The 16574-nt window shown below is 41.1% G+C and overlaps 2 protein-coding genes across 4 annotated transcripts in view; one reads left to right on the forward strand and one right to left on the reverse strand.

Annotated features, from left to right (window-relative positions):
* Positions 1-305: 305 nt before the first annotated feature.
* LOC309697284 (tyrosine-protein kinase STYK1) lies at positions 306-5643 on the reverse strand. 3 transcript variants are annotated; one of them, XM_082519082.1, is made up of 10 exons: positions 4778-5643; positions 4534-4617; positions 4088-4231; positions 3756-3956; positions 3488-3669; positions 3311-3394; positions 2891-3108; positions 2690-2730; positions 2455-2551; positions 306-1943 (listed from the first exon to the last, which is right to left on the reverse strand). In XM_082519082.1, the coding sequence occupies exons 2-10, from the start codon at positions 4580-4582 to the stop codon at positions 1772-1774; spliced, it is 1188 nt and encodes a 395-aa protein (XP_082375208.1). In that variant the 5' UTR covers positions 4583-4617; positions 4778-5643; the 3' UTR covers positions 306-1771. The 3 variants fall into 3 exon arrangements, with proteins under 3 accessions (XP_082375208.1, XP_082375209.1, XP_082375207.1); XM_082519083.1 differs by lacking the exons at positions 4534-4617; positions 4778-5643 and having other exon boundaries at positions 3756-3929; positions 4088-4422; XM_082519081.1 differs by lacking the exons at positions 4534-4617; positions 4778-5643 and having other exon boundaries at positions 4088-4422.
* Positions 5644-5774: 131 nt separating this feature from the next.
* The window catches only part of magi3a (membrane associated guanylate kinase, WW and PDZ domain containing 3a), a 108701-nt gene continuing 97901 nt past the window's right edge, over positions 5775-16574 (forward strand). Inside the window, exon 1 of the mRNA XM_082519274.1 lies at positions 5775-7068. Coding sequence (XP_082375400.1) covers positions 6762-7068 — 307 coding nt within the window. The 5' untranslated portion in view covers positions 5775-6761. The remainder of the gene's footprint in view (positions 7069-16574) is intronic.

A 16574-nucleotide genomic window follows, 5' to 3' on the forward strand; every position in this document is an offset into this window, starting at 1 on the left:
CAACCTGTAAATGCTCTTTTGCACAATATTATTACTAGATATATTATATATTATTATTTTTTTTGCACTAACTTGTCTTGTAGCACCTTGGTTCCTGGAGGAACGTTGTTTCGCCTCACTGTGTATTTTTAAACTGTATATGGTTGAAGTGACAATAAAGTTGAACTTGAACTTGAACTTGAACTAATGTCTTCTGATTCAGTTATGATTTAAAATCACTGTAGTTCATTCTCGACATGGTTTACGATAACCAGTGTTACGATTAAAATCGACAGTGAACTGAGCGCAGATGTACTTGTCATTCATTGGTGGATTCAGCTTTTCTGTTTGGGTGTTTCTGGTTTTGAAACTGTAAAGTCACAGTAATTAATGTCTGCATGCCAAGAGCATTATAGATACAAAAACTGTACTTTGCCCAAAGATAGTGGAAAAGTTCTCAAGTATTACTAAAATCTGTGCTTTTAGATCTGTACAATTTGACCACAAGGCTGTATTAATAAAAAAAATAATACTTGGAATTATTGTCTTGATTCATTATATTTTTACTGAACTGGAAATGTTAGAACTCCTGTAGTCACTTTTACCATGTCGGATTGCTATCAACGTCTCAACTAAACCCATACACGGTTATTAATAAATTGTGATTGATCTCTAATGTGAATGTTACTGACATATTTACCATACACTCACTGGACAATTTACCCTTTTGCCTTCAGAGTTCTTAATGACATAGATTCAGCAAGGTGCCGGAAACATTCCTCAGAGATTCTGGTCAATATTGATATGATGGCATCACACAGTTGCTGCAGATTTTCTGGCTGCACATGTATGATGCTAGTCTTCTGGGCCATCACGTCCCCAAAGGTGTTCTACTGGTTTTAGAGTTAGTGGCCACTGGGGGCCACTAGAATACAGAGAACTCATTGTCAAGTTCAAAAACAACATTTTTGAGATGACTTGAAGTTTTCAGCATTGCAGGCATTAGGAGACAAGCACAATGTAGTCATAGAGGGATTGACATGGTTAGCAACAATACTCAGGTGGCCTTTAAATGATGCTCAGCTGGTACTAAGGAGCCAAAAGTGTTTCAAGAAAATACGCCCGACACCATTACATCACCAGCAGGCTATCGAGGTGATACAAGACAGGATGGATCCACACTTTAGAGGGTTTTTTTTTTACTAACTTCTGACCCTACCATTTAAATTTTGTAGCAAAATCTGACACTTATCAAACAGGCAACAGTTTTCCATCTTTTGTTGTACACTTTTGGAGAGACTGTGTGAAATGTAGCCTCAGTTTCCTGAGCTGACAGGAGTGGCACCTGGTGTGATCTTCTGCTGCTACAGCTCATTCACTCCAGGGTTTGGTGTATTGTGCCTTCACAGCATACCTTGGCTGTGCTAGTTTATTTGAGTTACTGCTGTTTTCTTATCATCTCAAAGCAACCTGTCCTCTGGCCTTTGTCATCAGTAAGGCATTTTCACCCCCACTGGGTATCTTTATTTTTCTAGTAAAATAGTAAAATCCTAGTAAAACACTCAAACCAGCTCATCTGGCAATCATATCATGTTTAAAGTCAAAATGTGATAGTTTCTTCTGATTCTTCTTCTGGTCTGAATTTCAGAAAGACTTTTCACTATTTCTTATATACCTACATTTAATGAGTTGCTACCATGTGATTAGCTGATTCAATAACTGCATCAACCAGCACCTGTTGTTTTGCCCCCAACAACAAGTATACCCGAGAAAGTGGCGGATGAGCGTAGGTCTATTCGATCAGTCCTGCCATTCTCTTATATTCAGTTATGTCAATGACCTCAGAAATACAAATCGGTGTTGTATCAGCAATGTGCAGCGAGGACTCAAACAGCTTGATGATGGCTGAAAATGCTGGTCGCTCTTTGAAGCTCCACATCCAACAGTACTTCATCAGGTCATACCTAAATACATATGGAGACATTTAGAATTCATCTGCGTTTCATCTGTTTCACAAGCAAATCAGTATCACTGTCATGGCTGCTTATCATATGAAGCTAACCAATCACAATCCTGGATAGCCTGTCACAAAGACTTTTAAAGTTAGAGGTAAACACTGAGCAAACACTGAGTGAATTAGTGAGCTTTAGAGGTGCTGGTTCTTAGACAAGCCTGATAGCTTCTTGCAGCAGTTTTATATTAAACATGAAAAGACGAGTGTCAATCTTGTCATCTGAATTATTATCAAATCTGCAAACTGCATCTTTAACTCATCCTCATTGCAGGGACTTTAAATCTTAATGCAGTTTTTGTGAGTTTGAACTGACTTTGACTTTGACTATACTGTACTTAATGCATGTATTTATATATATATATATATATATATATATATACATATATATATATATACACACTCCATACAGATTTGTTCATACGTCCCTGTCTATTGCTTGCTTTTAGGTGAATTACACGTACAAAAGTCCACCGCAGTTCTTTGGTCTCTTCATTCGATAAGACGCCTGCAGCTTTGGAAGCACTGTTGAAGGCTTCAGCTCAGGGTATGGAGGGGATCCTGAGGTATGGGAAAAAAGCATTTTTTATTAGCTCTGTAATGTTGTTAATGGTTTGATTGTAGTAATTAGTAGATTTGGATTAAGATAAGATAGAAATGTACTATAAAACTTTGGCAGATAAGATGACAGTACTTTACCTAAAGTGATCAGTTCATATAGTAGGATTCCAAATGACCACCTGGTGTGCGGGGAGAACAAAACAAAACACTGTGACTCATAGAAACATGATTTTTAAAGCATGTAATGCACATACAAGAGCAAAGACAAAAAATGTGAATAATAAAAAATATATATCGTGTGTCTTTGTTTTGTTTCCTTAGCCATAACTCTGCCCTTACACGTCGCTTCTGTCGATACTGAGCAGCATCATAATCCGCTCTGGAGCCTGCCATTTCAATGGCACCTTTGCTGCCCTTTGTCTAATTGCTGAATCCATTTTGCGTCCTTCAAATGCCACGCCCAGGCCAGATACTCGAGCCGAGAGGCCTGGGCCAATTAAGATGTTTCTGGCAGCAACATCACCATGCACCAGCCTGTGCTCTGACATCAGGTAATCCTGGAGGAGGATCCAATTACAGCTAAACATGTCAATCTTTTTGTTGCAACAGTTATTCAAGATTCAAGATAAACAACACTTTCCAGCATCTTGGGGGGAAGAAATGGCAGAATGTCATCTGCTGTAGGGCGTGACATCTAAAATGAACTCGTTTTATTCCAGTTGTGTGTTGGGAATAATTGGTCTAAAAAAAGTGACTCACCAGGCCAGCTGCAATCTGTTTTGCCACCAGAAACACTGACCTCTCAGAGAAGTTTTGCGAGGGATCTGCAGTGCTTAAATTGTTCTGGAGTTAAAAATAAGTCCTTGTCATTGCAATACATTGAATAATTGAAGATTGCCTTTGCCACTGAATAGGTAGAAGGTTTGGATCACTTACATTTCTAAGTGTCCAGAGGAAGTGAAGGAGATTCCCTGGGTTGTAGGCATCTAAAACCAGGTACATGGGTAGACGTTTGGTGTGACAGTGCAGCATCTGCACCACATTTTCATGTTTACACACTGAAGCACAGAAGAGGAGCCACTCAACAAATTCTTTAGCTTCAGGCTTGCCAGAGGCATCTGTATGGGATTAAATTAATAGAATAAAAACTGGACAAGCTTAACTCCAGTGATGACCCTTGCTTTATATCAGCTTTATACAGTACCTCGAAGGCACTTAACCACCACGACAGAAGAGGCTCCACCTTTCTTCTTCAGCAGACCTTTACAAATGGGGCCATAGCAACCAGTCTGCCAAAACTCTAGTCCCTCAAGAACACACTCTTCTGGGATTTCCCAGGGATCTAAAGCTGCCGGGACCTTTGGAGGACCTACAGAAGCTGTAGACAGGGATACAATCTGCTGGCCTGATACAAGGGCAAATATAAGTAAATAAGCACTTGGCATTACTATGAGACACTCAAACAGAAATATGTTAGATTTTTAAAGGATTTCACGCTGTTTTAATGAATTGACATATAGTTATTGCAGCTCCTACCATTTTTAAAATGAGGTGAAGTCCTGTGTCGTCGTTCTTTATTTTTACATAGAGTATAAAAAATGAGAGCCACCACTAACACCGTGCTCAGAGCCAACAGGGAAGGGATTATAATGAGGGCAAGTGTGCCTGATGACTCTTCATCTACAAAACAAGTTAAAGAAGCAGGTTCAGAACATTTCAAAGTACATGCTGTTGCTTTCACCATTTCACAATTACTTTTTCACACAGGGGCAGGTCGTTTGTCATAGCTTTTTCCCCCTTGAGAAATTACACCATCATCTAAAAACTGCATTTTGTATTTACCCCGGTAATCTTTGTCTTTGTGACAAACATGCAACAAACTAAGAAATCAGGAAGGGGTCAAATGCTCTAGCTGTCGTGTATACAAGGCAAATGAACTTCCAGCTAATAGCAATGCAATCATTATCATGTTTAAAACTTACAGGATGGACAGAGAGAGGTGTCATTGCTACATTTTGTGTCCACGTCCATTAGGAGCAGGTCGCATTTCTCAAATGTGGGAGAATCTGCAGACCGTATCAACAAAAGCAATTCAAGGGTTGCCAGTCGAGAATTTTATTCCGGTGTTGAGTAAAACTAATTAACTTTGAAGTCATTTGAAAATGAAAAAAACAAAACAAAAAACGAGCAACGCACAGTCTAAATGTTAAAAATTAGTCTTCCTACCTGACACCAGAGGCTCTATTGTGCGGGTGAACAAACATTTACAGACCTTATAATATAAAAATTAACAGCAGTGGGGAAAAAAGAGAAAAGAAATCATAATAACACAGCTGTTATCAGCGGCTTTTCAGAATACAGGCTCGGCACTGTGAGGGCGCTGACCGGAGAGTGGCGCTGGAAAGTTGACTGACTGTTAATTATTAGCAAAGCAACAGAAACGATAACATTAACAGGAGTCATGCTCACACTTAATGCAACCAAAACAGGTTAGTCACTAAACTGTGATGAACACACACACACATCTCACAAGAAATGTGTCTCTGCTTCATCAGACAAAATATGAAAGACAAAGTAGATAACAGGTACGGGCGTTAAGAAAAAGGGGTAAACCAGGTAAAAAAAAAAAATTAAATTAGTGAGCTTAAATAAAATGTATATTTAAATGCGCTAACGCCGATGTTTATTTACTATATTCATATATAATTAATCGCATCGGATGTGTAAGATTAGTTAAAATCTAATAGTTTTACAAGTGAATGTTGCCAGCTGGCGCTTTGGATGACATGCCAGCCTCAGTCTGTTGGCAACCACAAGAGGGCAGACTTGCACAAAAAATCAACAACCACTACTACAATTAACCGACACACAACCTTCCTAGTTCCAGATCTCCAAACGCATTTCACGGACCTAAAGCAACCATGTAAAATTCAGGAATCACTCAGAAGCTGTTGCACTTTGCAATAGGAATACAAAGAAATTTGGAGAAAAAAATCCAAACCGCAGACCAAAGGTCATACACAGAGATAGGTTACCCATCTCTGGCTATCTGCAAGCAAGTTCTACGTGAAAATACGCGTCCCCAAGGGGGAACTCCGCCTTGCAACGGACTGAAAACACTCACAGAACTCCCACCCTTTGCCATTCACCATTGGCGTAATATACGCGCTTTGGGAACGCCTCCCACATCTCCGATTGGACAGAACTGCCTGCCGTCATAAAAGCAACACGGAAAACGATTAAAAAAAGTTATGGAGCGAAGCCTAATCGGATCACGTCTGTTGCATGCTGCTGCATAGTTTTCAGAATAAAAAAAATCAGCTGTGCTTCTGGAAAAAACAGGAGAGAGCGCATAGCGCGCGACGAGGCGCAACGAGCAGAGTTTCGGTGTTTTGAAAGGATCAGATAACCGATAACCGCTGAGTTCGGGGGAGGACCAGGTGTGTTTTCCCGTTTCTAAGGACTGCCTTGTTGATGTCACCATGGAGGAGTGCTGGCGAGTAGGACAGGTGCGCAGGGTGAAGTTGCCTCAGTGGGTTCGCATGAGGAACTGTCAGTGACAGAGGACTTTTTCAGCAGCTGATGAACCTCGTATAAACCCATTTTTTTTCACGTTTTCCTGTATTTTATTTAATTTAATTTTTTAAATAAACTATTTCCGTCAGTGTTGTCAAATGTGCTGGCGTTTCCTGAAGTCCAGAGTGGGATATATGCTATTTTCCCCACGCTTTTCTGACAGGCACTGGTGCGCGCAAACTGCTGGACTCGCCGGTTCCGTCCTGCTCTGTCACACATATCGGGGTGTAACAGTGCGGGGGAAGCTACTGTTGGTTATTAACCGCACATTGCTGTGAACTGGGGTGTGGGATCGAGACGCCCCAGCATCAGAATCAGCACTTTCCGCTTCAATGCGACACTGACGCAGCTGGTCTCACATTCCAGTCGCGGACAGGTGATGCTCGGATAAGTCAATGGAAGGATATTTGATTCTCAGGAGCAGCTGAGCAAAAAACAACAAGCAAACAAACAAACAAAAAACCAAGAGTTGTTTTCCTCGAGATGGAATACACCACAAGGCAGCAGCATCATTAACTTCTCTAATCGGCAATGATTTTTCCGTGCGTCATTGCGTCTTAGGTTTTGAAGCGGTTGTTGCTTTGAAGGACAATCGTTCTTGGACTTCCCTATAGGTTTTCAACATCTACCAACAATGTCCAAGACACTGAAAAAGAAGAAGCACTGGTCAAGTAAAGTGCAGGAGTGCACCGTCTCGTGGGGAGGTTCCGGGGAGCTGGTCACTGTAGCGGAGGTGCGAGGTGGCGCTGAGCTGGGAGAGTTCCCCTATCTTGGACACATAGTGTCGGAGGCGTTGGTGTGTCACGCCGGGAGGCTTCCCAGCATTGGGGACGTTCTGCTGGAGGTTAATGGCACTCCCGTGAGCGGACTCACAAACCGAGACACGCTGGCTGTCATCCGCCACTTTCGGGAGCCAGTCCGCCTGAAGACTGTGAAACCAGGTGTGTGTCCAATGTTATTTTAAATCACTATGACATCCTTACATACGAAAATAAACCTGACACGTGTTTTTTAAAATAATTCCCCCCTGAAAATGAGAACCTGAAAATAAGAACTGTGGACTGGTGTGACTGAGATGAGGAGGTAGCCTGTGTTAAAGTGTGTGCGTGTGTGCGTTTGGTTTATATTTGGAAGCAGACTTGCAGGTCAGCCTTGTATTTTCAGTTGGCCTAAGCATATCTAAATTGTCAATCAGCATACTTCACATTCTTTCATTCATTCATGTGGTGACTCATATTTACACAACCCCTTTACTGGAGTAAAATCCTGCCAGACAGCATTTGTAAAGGGCATGCTGTGTTTCACCATGCTTCCTCATCTTCTCCACATCTGCATGGTTCAAAGATAAGACACGAACCCCCATTAAGGTCACAGGCCTCTGCATGAACTCGCATAATACACATAATCTTCATTTTATCACTGCACAAGTGTCACATCTACACTTGTGAGCTTGTGTGTTCCACATTAAGAGACTCATAATTCAATGCATGAAGGTAAATATACACTGTTATTCAAATATTTGATATATTATGTTCAGTAGATCTGCTCATAGTGCACTTATTGGCTCTGTCTTTGTTGTTATCTTACTTACTAGCGGTAGTTTATAATTCTTCCTGTCCTGCACATACATGCTTAATCAATGCCACTGTATTATATGTGTAAAAACATACCGGATACAAACTAGCCAACTGAAGGAGTGTAAATGGAGGCATAATAGTGGCAAGGGATTTGTTAATGGTTACCTTGCCCTGTTAGACTATGTCATTTCGCTTGCATTGTAAAGGTGAGAATGAGTCTAATTGGATCAATTACACACATGCACCTACTTTAGTTGCCAGAATGCTGCACACACACTTGACTATATTTACTTTGTAGTTGGTTTCTATTACAATACATAAGTATCAATTCTAATATTCTTGGATGTACTGGTGAGATATATATATATATATATATATATATATATATATATATATATATATATATTTATTGCATTAGGTCAGTTCTCAACACCTACACTGTTGCAAACATTTCTTATTGACCTTGTGTTACGTAATGCATTTTAAGTGATGTTCAAGCTGCACTTGCTCATCCCTAGGCTGCTTACCATCAGTTCCTCTGTTCCCCATGGGACCTCACTGTGTGTTTAGATCTGTCCCCTCATCCATGATTAATTCATGCATCATCCATTATTGATGGCCGCTGCCTGCCAGGATGACTAGTGGCTGATGACCAGATCATATGTTAGCCGACTGGCATTCTTGTAAACTTGCATTCTCACGAGATTGCAAAGTTAGGAGAGGAGACATGCAAGTACAGAGCTGTGGATCTTGTGGTTGTTTAGGTTAGGTTTTGTCCCCTTCAGTGAAAAAAATGTTATAGTACATTATTGCATGTTTACCTTGTGCTTGCAGAGCAAACAGTAAAAGAAGTTAGAAAAGGAATAATTTTTCAGGTGTCTACCTGATGGAAATTTTCCATCTTTTCTTGTTGCCTAGTTTGTCTTCACCTTATCTTCACCCCACAGCCGATTATGGCTTATCGCTACACTTTGCTATTTCCCATCACCTCTGATATTTTACCATATCTAATCTTTTATGTTCATTCTCACTTTTGCCTTGATACTTTTTTCCTAATCTTCTTGCATCTATGCGCTCCTCTTCCTACTACTAATTTAACAATCTTGCATTGCCCTTCTACTGGATCATATTAAATGGTAAATGGCCTGTATTTATATAGCGCTTTACTAGTCCCTAAGGACCCCAAAGCCCTTCACACATCCAGTCATCCACCCATTCACACACTGGTGATGGCAAGCCACATTGTAGCCACAGCCACCCTGGGGCGCACTGACAGAGGCGAGGCTGCCGGACACTGACCACCACCAGTAGGCAACGGGTGAAGTGTCTTGCCCAAGGATACAACGACCGAGACTGTCCAAGCCGGGGCTCGAACAGGCAACCTTCCAATTACAAGACGAAGTCCCAACTCCAAATATTAATGTTACCTTTCTGCCACGACAGTTTTGCAGCTTTAAAATCAAATAACATTTTTGTTTTTTCATCAAAGCTGAGAGTTGTTGATGTTTCGCCTCTGCCATCAAGACAGAAAACAGAAGTTTGTCTCTAGTGGTCCTCTGGCTCCTGCCCAGCCAATGCACTCAATATGCAGCTCCCATCCTGAGAGCTGAGCAAGGCAGTAACCTTGAGGGGACGATTGAGAGTAGAAAGGTAGTGACGGCCGTTACCTGTCGCAGTTTAGAGACCTGTGAGTGGGCAGGTCATTGATTAATGCTGTAAACAGACATAGATCTGCTTGTTTTTGCCTCATGGAGCTTAATGGATGGGCCATTTACCTCCCAGGTCCTGAAGCACCTTAGTTACAAATCAGGTCTGTAACTGAAGTTGTTAAAAAAAATAAATAAAAAAAAAGGCTCTTGGAAAATTTTCTGTCTCTTTTTTTTTTTTTAAAGTCTCACAGATGGATAATGATGATGATAAGACCAATGTTCACTTTTTACAGTGTCATGAAATTCTGTCTAAGGAAAGCACGTGGAAACCTTTCTGGAGGCGAGATTTAGATTGTCACATTTCAAAGTGCTAATTGTTTTCTCAGTTAACACATTTCTCTTTTAGACTTAGAAAGTCTTGTGATAAATGTGGTGTTAAAATGTACCCGCATATAAGTAATGCAAGTATAACATTACAATAAAGCGGGGGATGATTCTGCTGGACCTTTTACTTAAGGTGTTAATAAAAGTGACATTTTCTTTAAAGGAAACAGAAATGAAGTCTTTTATTTTTCTTGATTTTGAATATTTTTCCTTGTTCATACAACAGATGAATTAAGCTTCAGCTAGGTATCTTGAGATGCCACATGAGCCTTTTTATTGCAGAGAAGCGTTTTTTAAAAATTTCTTCATGTAAATCAAAAACACCGGCGATCTAGTCTGTTTGTTTGTCTGTGTGGGTGTGTGTGTCGGGGTGGGTGTGTGTGGGTTGGGAGGAAGGAAGTATTCAAAATATGTAATTCAGTGCAAACACACTCCACTTAATAATACAGGAGTGGTGATGTCAAATGAGCTTCCTCACGCTTGCCTATCCAAAGCACCTCGGGTATCTTGCTTGAGGATTTGAACAATAAAGTCCTTTTTAATGCATGTAACCCCCATTTTAACTAATGAGCCAAAAAAGAATCCTGAAGACATTGCCATGAGCAATCCTGTAACAATAAACTTCAATAATAAAGTAGGAGATAATTTCAGTGGATTTTATTCCACCTGTTAGGCCTTTTTCCTTGGATCTTCTTACGCTGTCATATATCACTAACCTGTGATGCTCGGTGCTTTCCAGGAGTGAGTTAATATGATGAAATGCTTTACTTTCCATTCTTAATTTGCTTTGACGACTACCTGAAAATGTGCTTTCATGCGTGTAGTTGATGCTATGGCTGTTGCTGAGCAAATGTCGAATTCAGCACCTTTACTAAGTGCACCTTATGTTTAGCGCTGCAACCAATAATTATGTTCATGACTGAATTCTGTTATTTTCCTGAATGAGTCAAGGTGTTATTTTTCGGCCTATGATTATTTCCATAAACTAACTGTGATGTCTTGAAATGTGCCGTTTGATCAAAGGGACAGTTCGAAATATTCGAAAGATATTCAGTTTTCTGTTATGACACAGAAAAGAACCAAATCCTCAAATCTTAGAAGCTCATAATGTTTGGTGTTTTGTCTGTTAAAGTTATTATTAGTGTAATTCCAGCTGTTTCCATCTATTTAATGGCTTTGTAGATTGTCTTACAGGAAGACAGTCTTGACTATTTTAAATGTTCCTGATTTTGGAATCCATTGCCGAATCACTGGAGGTTTTCTAGTTGTCTTTTTTTTTTCATTACATTGTTGAAAACTGGATTTCTTTACCAACGTTAGCCTCACTTGGTAATTTGCTCCTTTTTCATGTCTAAAGTAGAGACTCTCACTTTCTTTTCTTTTTTGTCTCACCGGTGTAACATCGAGTTTCACATCTCACACGTGTGCCATCAGGAGTACAGTGGAGCATTAAGCGCACAGTTTGTGTTAATGTGATTCCCTCACAGGTTCAGTCAGAGCTTCGACTAAGCTGCTCTAACCCAGCTGAGACGAGCTGTCAGCGTGTGTCTGGTTCTGTGGCTCCTTCTCCCCATGGTAAATGTAACTTCGGTTCCAGTTGCTGCTTTTTTTCCCTGCGCGTCTACTGTGAAGCCCAGGTTTGTCCTAGAATTTACCTTGGAAAGAAGGTGAAAGTTTTTGCATACCCAGATACTTTGAAGTGTATTAGATTTCTCTTTACAATCTGAGTGCCATAAAACACAGTCAGTGTTACAAGTGCAAAAGGAGCTTTATTGGTACCCTTAGTTTCTGCGGTCTCTACTTCATTGGGTTTTTTTCTATGCCTGTTAAAGTGTACGCATCTTTACATTTAAATGGTAAATGGTAAATGGCCTGTATTTATATAGCGCTTTACTAGTCCCTAAGGACCCCAAAGCGCTTTACATATCCAGTCATCCACCCATTCACACACACATTCACACACTGGTGATGGCAAGCTACATTGTAGCCACAGCCACCCTGGGGCGCACTGACAGAGGCGAGGCTGCCGGACACTGGCGCCACCGGGCCCTCTGACCACCACCAGTAGGCAACGGGTGAAGTGTCTTGCCCAAGGACACAACGACCGAGACTGTCCAAGCCGGGGCCCGAACCTGCAACCTTCCGATTACAAGGCGAACTCCCAACTCTTGAGCCACGATCGCCCCAATTTAAGTCACATCCATCCATCATGGCCTCCTACTGGCTGGAATCCCAGCTCATTCCCCAGTCCAAACTTCTGCACCTTTTGCCTTTACACCAATCAGTGACATGGGATGATGGTTTGCTCAACTCCCCAGATGACAGCACTTGCCATGGATGAAGAACATGTCTTCCTCTTCTTTTCTTCCCTCCATCCCTTAGTAGCAAAGCCCCTTCAGTTATTAGTGAAGCCCTCTCCTTCAGTAGCTCCTCCTAAGCACAACTCTGCACTATCTCACAGTCTCCTTGTTCACTTTTGCCTACATCATCTTGCATTCCTCTCCTCCTCTGTTCAATGTTAAGGGGAAAAAAATGACAGAACAGGGACAGTGTAGGTTTGCATAGTAGGACTTATTTAAATTCTTTGATTTCTGCATAATTTTAAAATTTTGTAATCTTCAACAGATGTCAGAACTCCCCCCCCCCCCCCCCCGAGAAGTTTAGCAAACTGGGATTCAACTTCATTCTACGTTGCCAGTCCTGTTCGTAGAGCCGCATTGCAGTAATGAACTGGCCAGCAACAAAGATAGCATCTTCATATGAGCCATACCTTTCATTGGCAGGCGCCACAACTTGGCAGGCATGTTCAAAGGCAGTGGAGATGAGTGTGTGTGCTGATTCACCAAGACTGCCTCTTTCTACTCACTGAGTGGTCATGCTGCGATGTCAGCAGCAGCAGTGTCTCCAGGTTACTGCTGGTGGAAACCGGCAGAGAAGAAACATACACAGAAAAACTTGCACGTTTTTTCCTTTAAGACTCGTTGCCTCCTTTACTCAACTTGACTATTCCTTGGGGTTTTTGCAACAGTGATGCATCTCTACCTTTTTAGCCCCATTTCCTATTAGATGATGTCAGGATCTAAACTGTCCATGTATTTGTTAAGACAACCTGTTTTGCTGCACTACATGAATGAAGCTTTGACATTTTTTAACACTTATTTGCACCGAGAAAGTCAAATCATCCAAGATATTTTTCACTGTGAATGTACGATTCTGTCTGGGGTTTTTTGTGTCCTCTGAGAAAGATATAGAGATATAGAGAAGGCATCTACTAATGAAATATAGTTAAGCAAAAAATTGTGAGACATTAAAAGCAGTTACAGACTGCACCAAAGCATTCATTCATTTTTACAAAACATTAAGCTTGTGTGTTTTTATTAATTCATTAATGAGTGACTTCTTGCATAGCTTTGGTGAAGCAGTTTGTGTGGTAACAGCTAACTGTTTCTCTCTCATCACCAGTTAACAATATCATTGTTTTGCCACGCTGAGCACTGCTACCAGCTTAACGATAAGAAGTGTTTGTGCCTCCTGTATCGGAAAATAACAGCAGGAGGTAGCAGGGCTGGAGTGAGCTGCTGCCACACAGCACACATGAAGACGATGTGCTTTTAGCAGAAATGCAGCGCCATCTGACTCTCATGTGTTCAAGGACAGACTGGCCATAGACCAATTAACTTAAGAAAAGGTCCCTTTTATCCAACTGTAAGCTGCAACTAAGGACGTTGTTTAAAAGCAGAAATAGAACCAGGCTGTTATGAATCAATATGCAGGTGCTGATGTGGATTGAGGAATATAGGGAGGTAAATCATTTGATAGTTGATTGAACCAAGTTTCCTCCAGATGCACAATCACCGCTGTCTGTGGAGAGCCTATTTGGGGACTTTGTTTCTGGCTGGGTCCGTACGAACCATCCCCGCGGTGTTACAGCAGAGGCAATAATGCGAACAGAGTGAAGAGGCAGCTGGCATGTCGCTCATTGGAAATTTCCCTGAGAAGGATTTTCTTTTGAAGGAGCTATTGGATTTAAACAGGGGAGGGGAAAAAATGATGAACAGGTGTTGAGAAAAGAAAATGGGGTCAAAGATGGAGGCGTGCAGACAATAGGAGGGAGCATGAAAGTAAGACTGAGCGAGAATAGCAGGAGAAGAAATGGAGGATTTGACAGGGAGGAACAGGTCGAATAAGATGAGAAAGAGCAATAATCATCTCGGGACTGAAAACGATTATGTTACCATTAATCACAATAATGGTATTGATCCCTGTTTTGACTGTCTGAAATGATTCTGCCTGCTGTTCATCTAGGCAGCTCGTACTATTTTAAACATGCTGCACGGTCAGGATTTCCAATTATGTCTGCAAGTAACCAGTTTATGTGCGCTGAATGCATATACGTCTGGAAGCGTGCATTATAATGAAAAATTAAGGCACCTTTGAATTGGTGTCCACCTTTGGTCGCTTTTTCAAACCAAATGCAATCATAGAGAAAGACTGCTGCCAGAGTCTCTCCTCCGCAATTTTTCTCCTATTTATTGGTACATCTTTTCAGTGATACTGAAGGAAAGCATGGTAGCAGTAATGGGATCTTTCGTTACACTTTGGATAATAAATCAGTTGAGAAGACTCAGTCTCAGAGCTGGTTGGCTGTAGTACTTTAGATTTTGGCCATGCGCCCACATTGGTGGGCCTTTGTCAATACTCATTCTGCAAGCACAGCCCACTTAGCTGTTTAGTTGTGGTACTCCACCTCAAAGAATCAATTTTCAGCCCATTCTGCTTGTGCCCATGACAACATCTCATATCAAACGGATATAAAGCCCACCGCCCTTTTCACACACCTTCAAACTAACTCCCTACTCAGCCAGCTGCTCTCAGGACTGCAGTACGGCTGATGTTTGTGCCAAACCTCTGCATGACAACTGGGGGAGTCAGTTTTTCATGTCTTATCATGAGGCTTCCTCATTTCTTCTTCTGTTCTTTTTTTGGGGGGGTGTTGTTTTTTTTTTTTTAAATCATCCTTTTGAAGAATAAAAAAACCCAGCTACCATGTGTTTCTCTTAGAACACGGATAAGCTTTATTAATAGATAAATTAAACATGCATTAGTAGTTAGGCTTACTCATCTTTGAGGAGTCTTTAGCTGCTTTCAAACTAAACAGTTCAAAAAGGCCCAGACATTTGTGCATTCACGGATCTGAAAAGAATTTAAAACAATTTTAAGAGCCACAAATTGTTTGCAGGAAAGAGAACCGAAAAATGAATTTTCTCTAACTGTTACTAGAATTATGAAGAAACTTCTTGCGTTATCTAAAGATGCTTTTGCTCTGCAGTGGGAGAGGTGGCTGTTTTCTCATCCTCTTATGTTAATAATGCATCGTATGCTCTCCTTTCGCTATCCCTGGTGAGATTTCATGTTCTGTGGAGATGAAGTTCCCAGACTGTCCCCATTAGAATTCATAGGTGTTGGGATCTCAGGCCAGCCAATTTAGCTTGCATTGCATCGTAGCTGCCTTAACAGGTTATTGATCGGGGCCAATCTCTTCCCTGTTAAGGCAGCTAACGCATCCGTGGCCAATGCGTCTGCCCAAGGCTCTGATCTTTATGAAAAGTTGAGGACACCAGAAGGACGCTGTGCTCAGTATATTTAACTTGCAGCACTATCATGATGTTTTGCCTTTGCACAGAGTACTTGCGAGCTAACAGTGATCGGTGATTACATCCGCTTTGACAGTGTGCCTTCTCACTATTTATTCTGCTCATGAGGACGTTCTCTTATTTCCTTCTAATAAGCAAATGTAGCTCACGAATCACAGAGTCATTCTTGTCCATGAACCAAGAAGAGGACCTACACTCTCTGTGCTTGAGAGGTTTTTTTTTTTTTGGTTTTTTTTTTAAAACTCAAGCACAAACACGCCGACAAATCCACCCCCCTTCCTAACGATACACACATTCGCTCTCTTTGGCAGCTGTGTGCCGTCACTGTTCTTCAACCAAATAGACTCAAGGGATCACATGCACATAACTCATTGTTTAAAGTAAGCAGAAGTACGTGTCTCTCTGCAATCCTGACATTGTAGTGATGGTTACAGTCACTCAAGACAATAGTTAGTCAGTTGTTTTTTGTTTTGTTTTTTTAAGTGTTGCTCAAGCTCTCAAAGAGAGCTTGCTTAAAAAAAGTCCAGTTTTTCCAGTTAAGAAGATAGTTCTGCTATAGTTTGTAAATTAGCACATGCTCACTTTAGGGCATCACTAGTTCGGTATATTTCCCACCATGCACTTGCAACTTTAATCTGCCACTGTCCAAATAACCTCTGGGTATTTGTATTTCCTGTCCTTGTTATCACCTTCTGTAGTATTTAGTTTTCACTGTGTTCCCTGGCATATTACATTTGTTGAGATTACAGACACTGGCTTTGGCTCTGTTAGCTGTCAGTTTTCCAGGGTAAGTTTAAGCAGCTGCTCGGTCAGTGCTATTTGTTCAGTCATCCCATCCAGTCACAGGAAAGTATTTTACTCCAGCAGAACATGTCTCAAAACAAACAAGACTCCTGAGCGATGTTGAGTTACTACAGCTTTATTCCACAATTAATCCAAAGTAATTGAAACATTCCTTGATCTGTTCAATTTCTTTCAGTCATTTTCGTCAATTTGTGTCGTGGAGGAGGAGTTGATTGATTCTTGGCAAATGTTGATCATGTGCGGATATTCTGAATTTGTTGGGCACAGTGAGAAGTGCTGCAAAGTTCCACCAGTGTATTGTTACCAACAGGTGCTTGTTCTGGCAAACATTTTGCAAAGCTTCTGTGGCACTTTTACTTCAAGACGACAGTTTCTTCCT

This window comes from Aulonocara stuartgranti, assembly GCF_965226115.1.
Source record: "Aulonocara stuartgranti genome assembly, chromosome: 20".
Taxonomy (NCBI): domain Eukaryota; kingdom Metazoa; phylum Chordata; class Actinopteri; order Cichliformes; family Cichlidae; genus Aulonocara; species Aulonocara stuartgranti.

Bases quoted from the DNA above. Each gene is read 5' to 3' on its own strand.
- LOC309697284 (XM_082519081.1), bottom strand. From the start codon at position 4,295: ATGGTGAAAGCAACAGCATGTACTTTGAAATGTTCTGAACCTGCTTCT. The intron at 2,552-2,689 runs GTAAAGTACTGT...CCCATACCTCAG, and splicing joins ATATGAACTGATCACTTTAG to GATCCCCTCCATACCCTGAG. The intron at 1,944-2,454 runs GTACGTGTAATT...ATATGTATTTAG, and splicing joins AAGAACTGCGGTGGACTTTT to GTATGACCTGATGAAGTACT.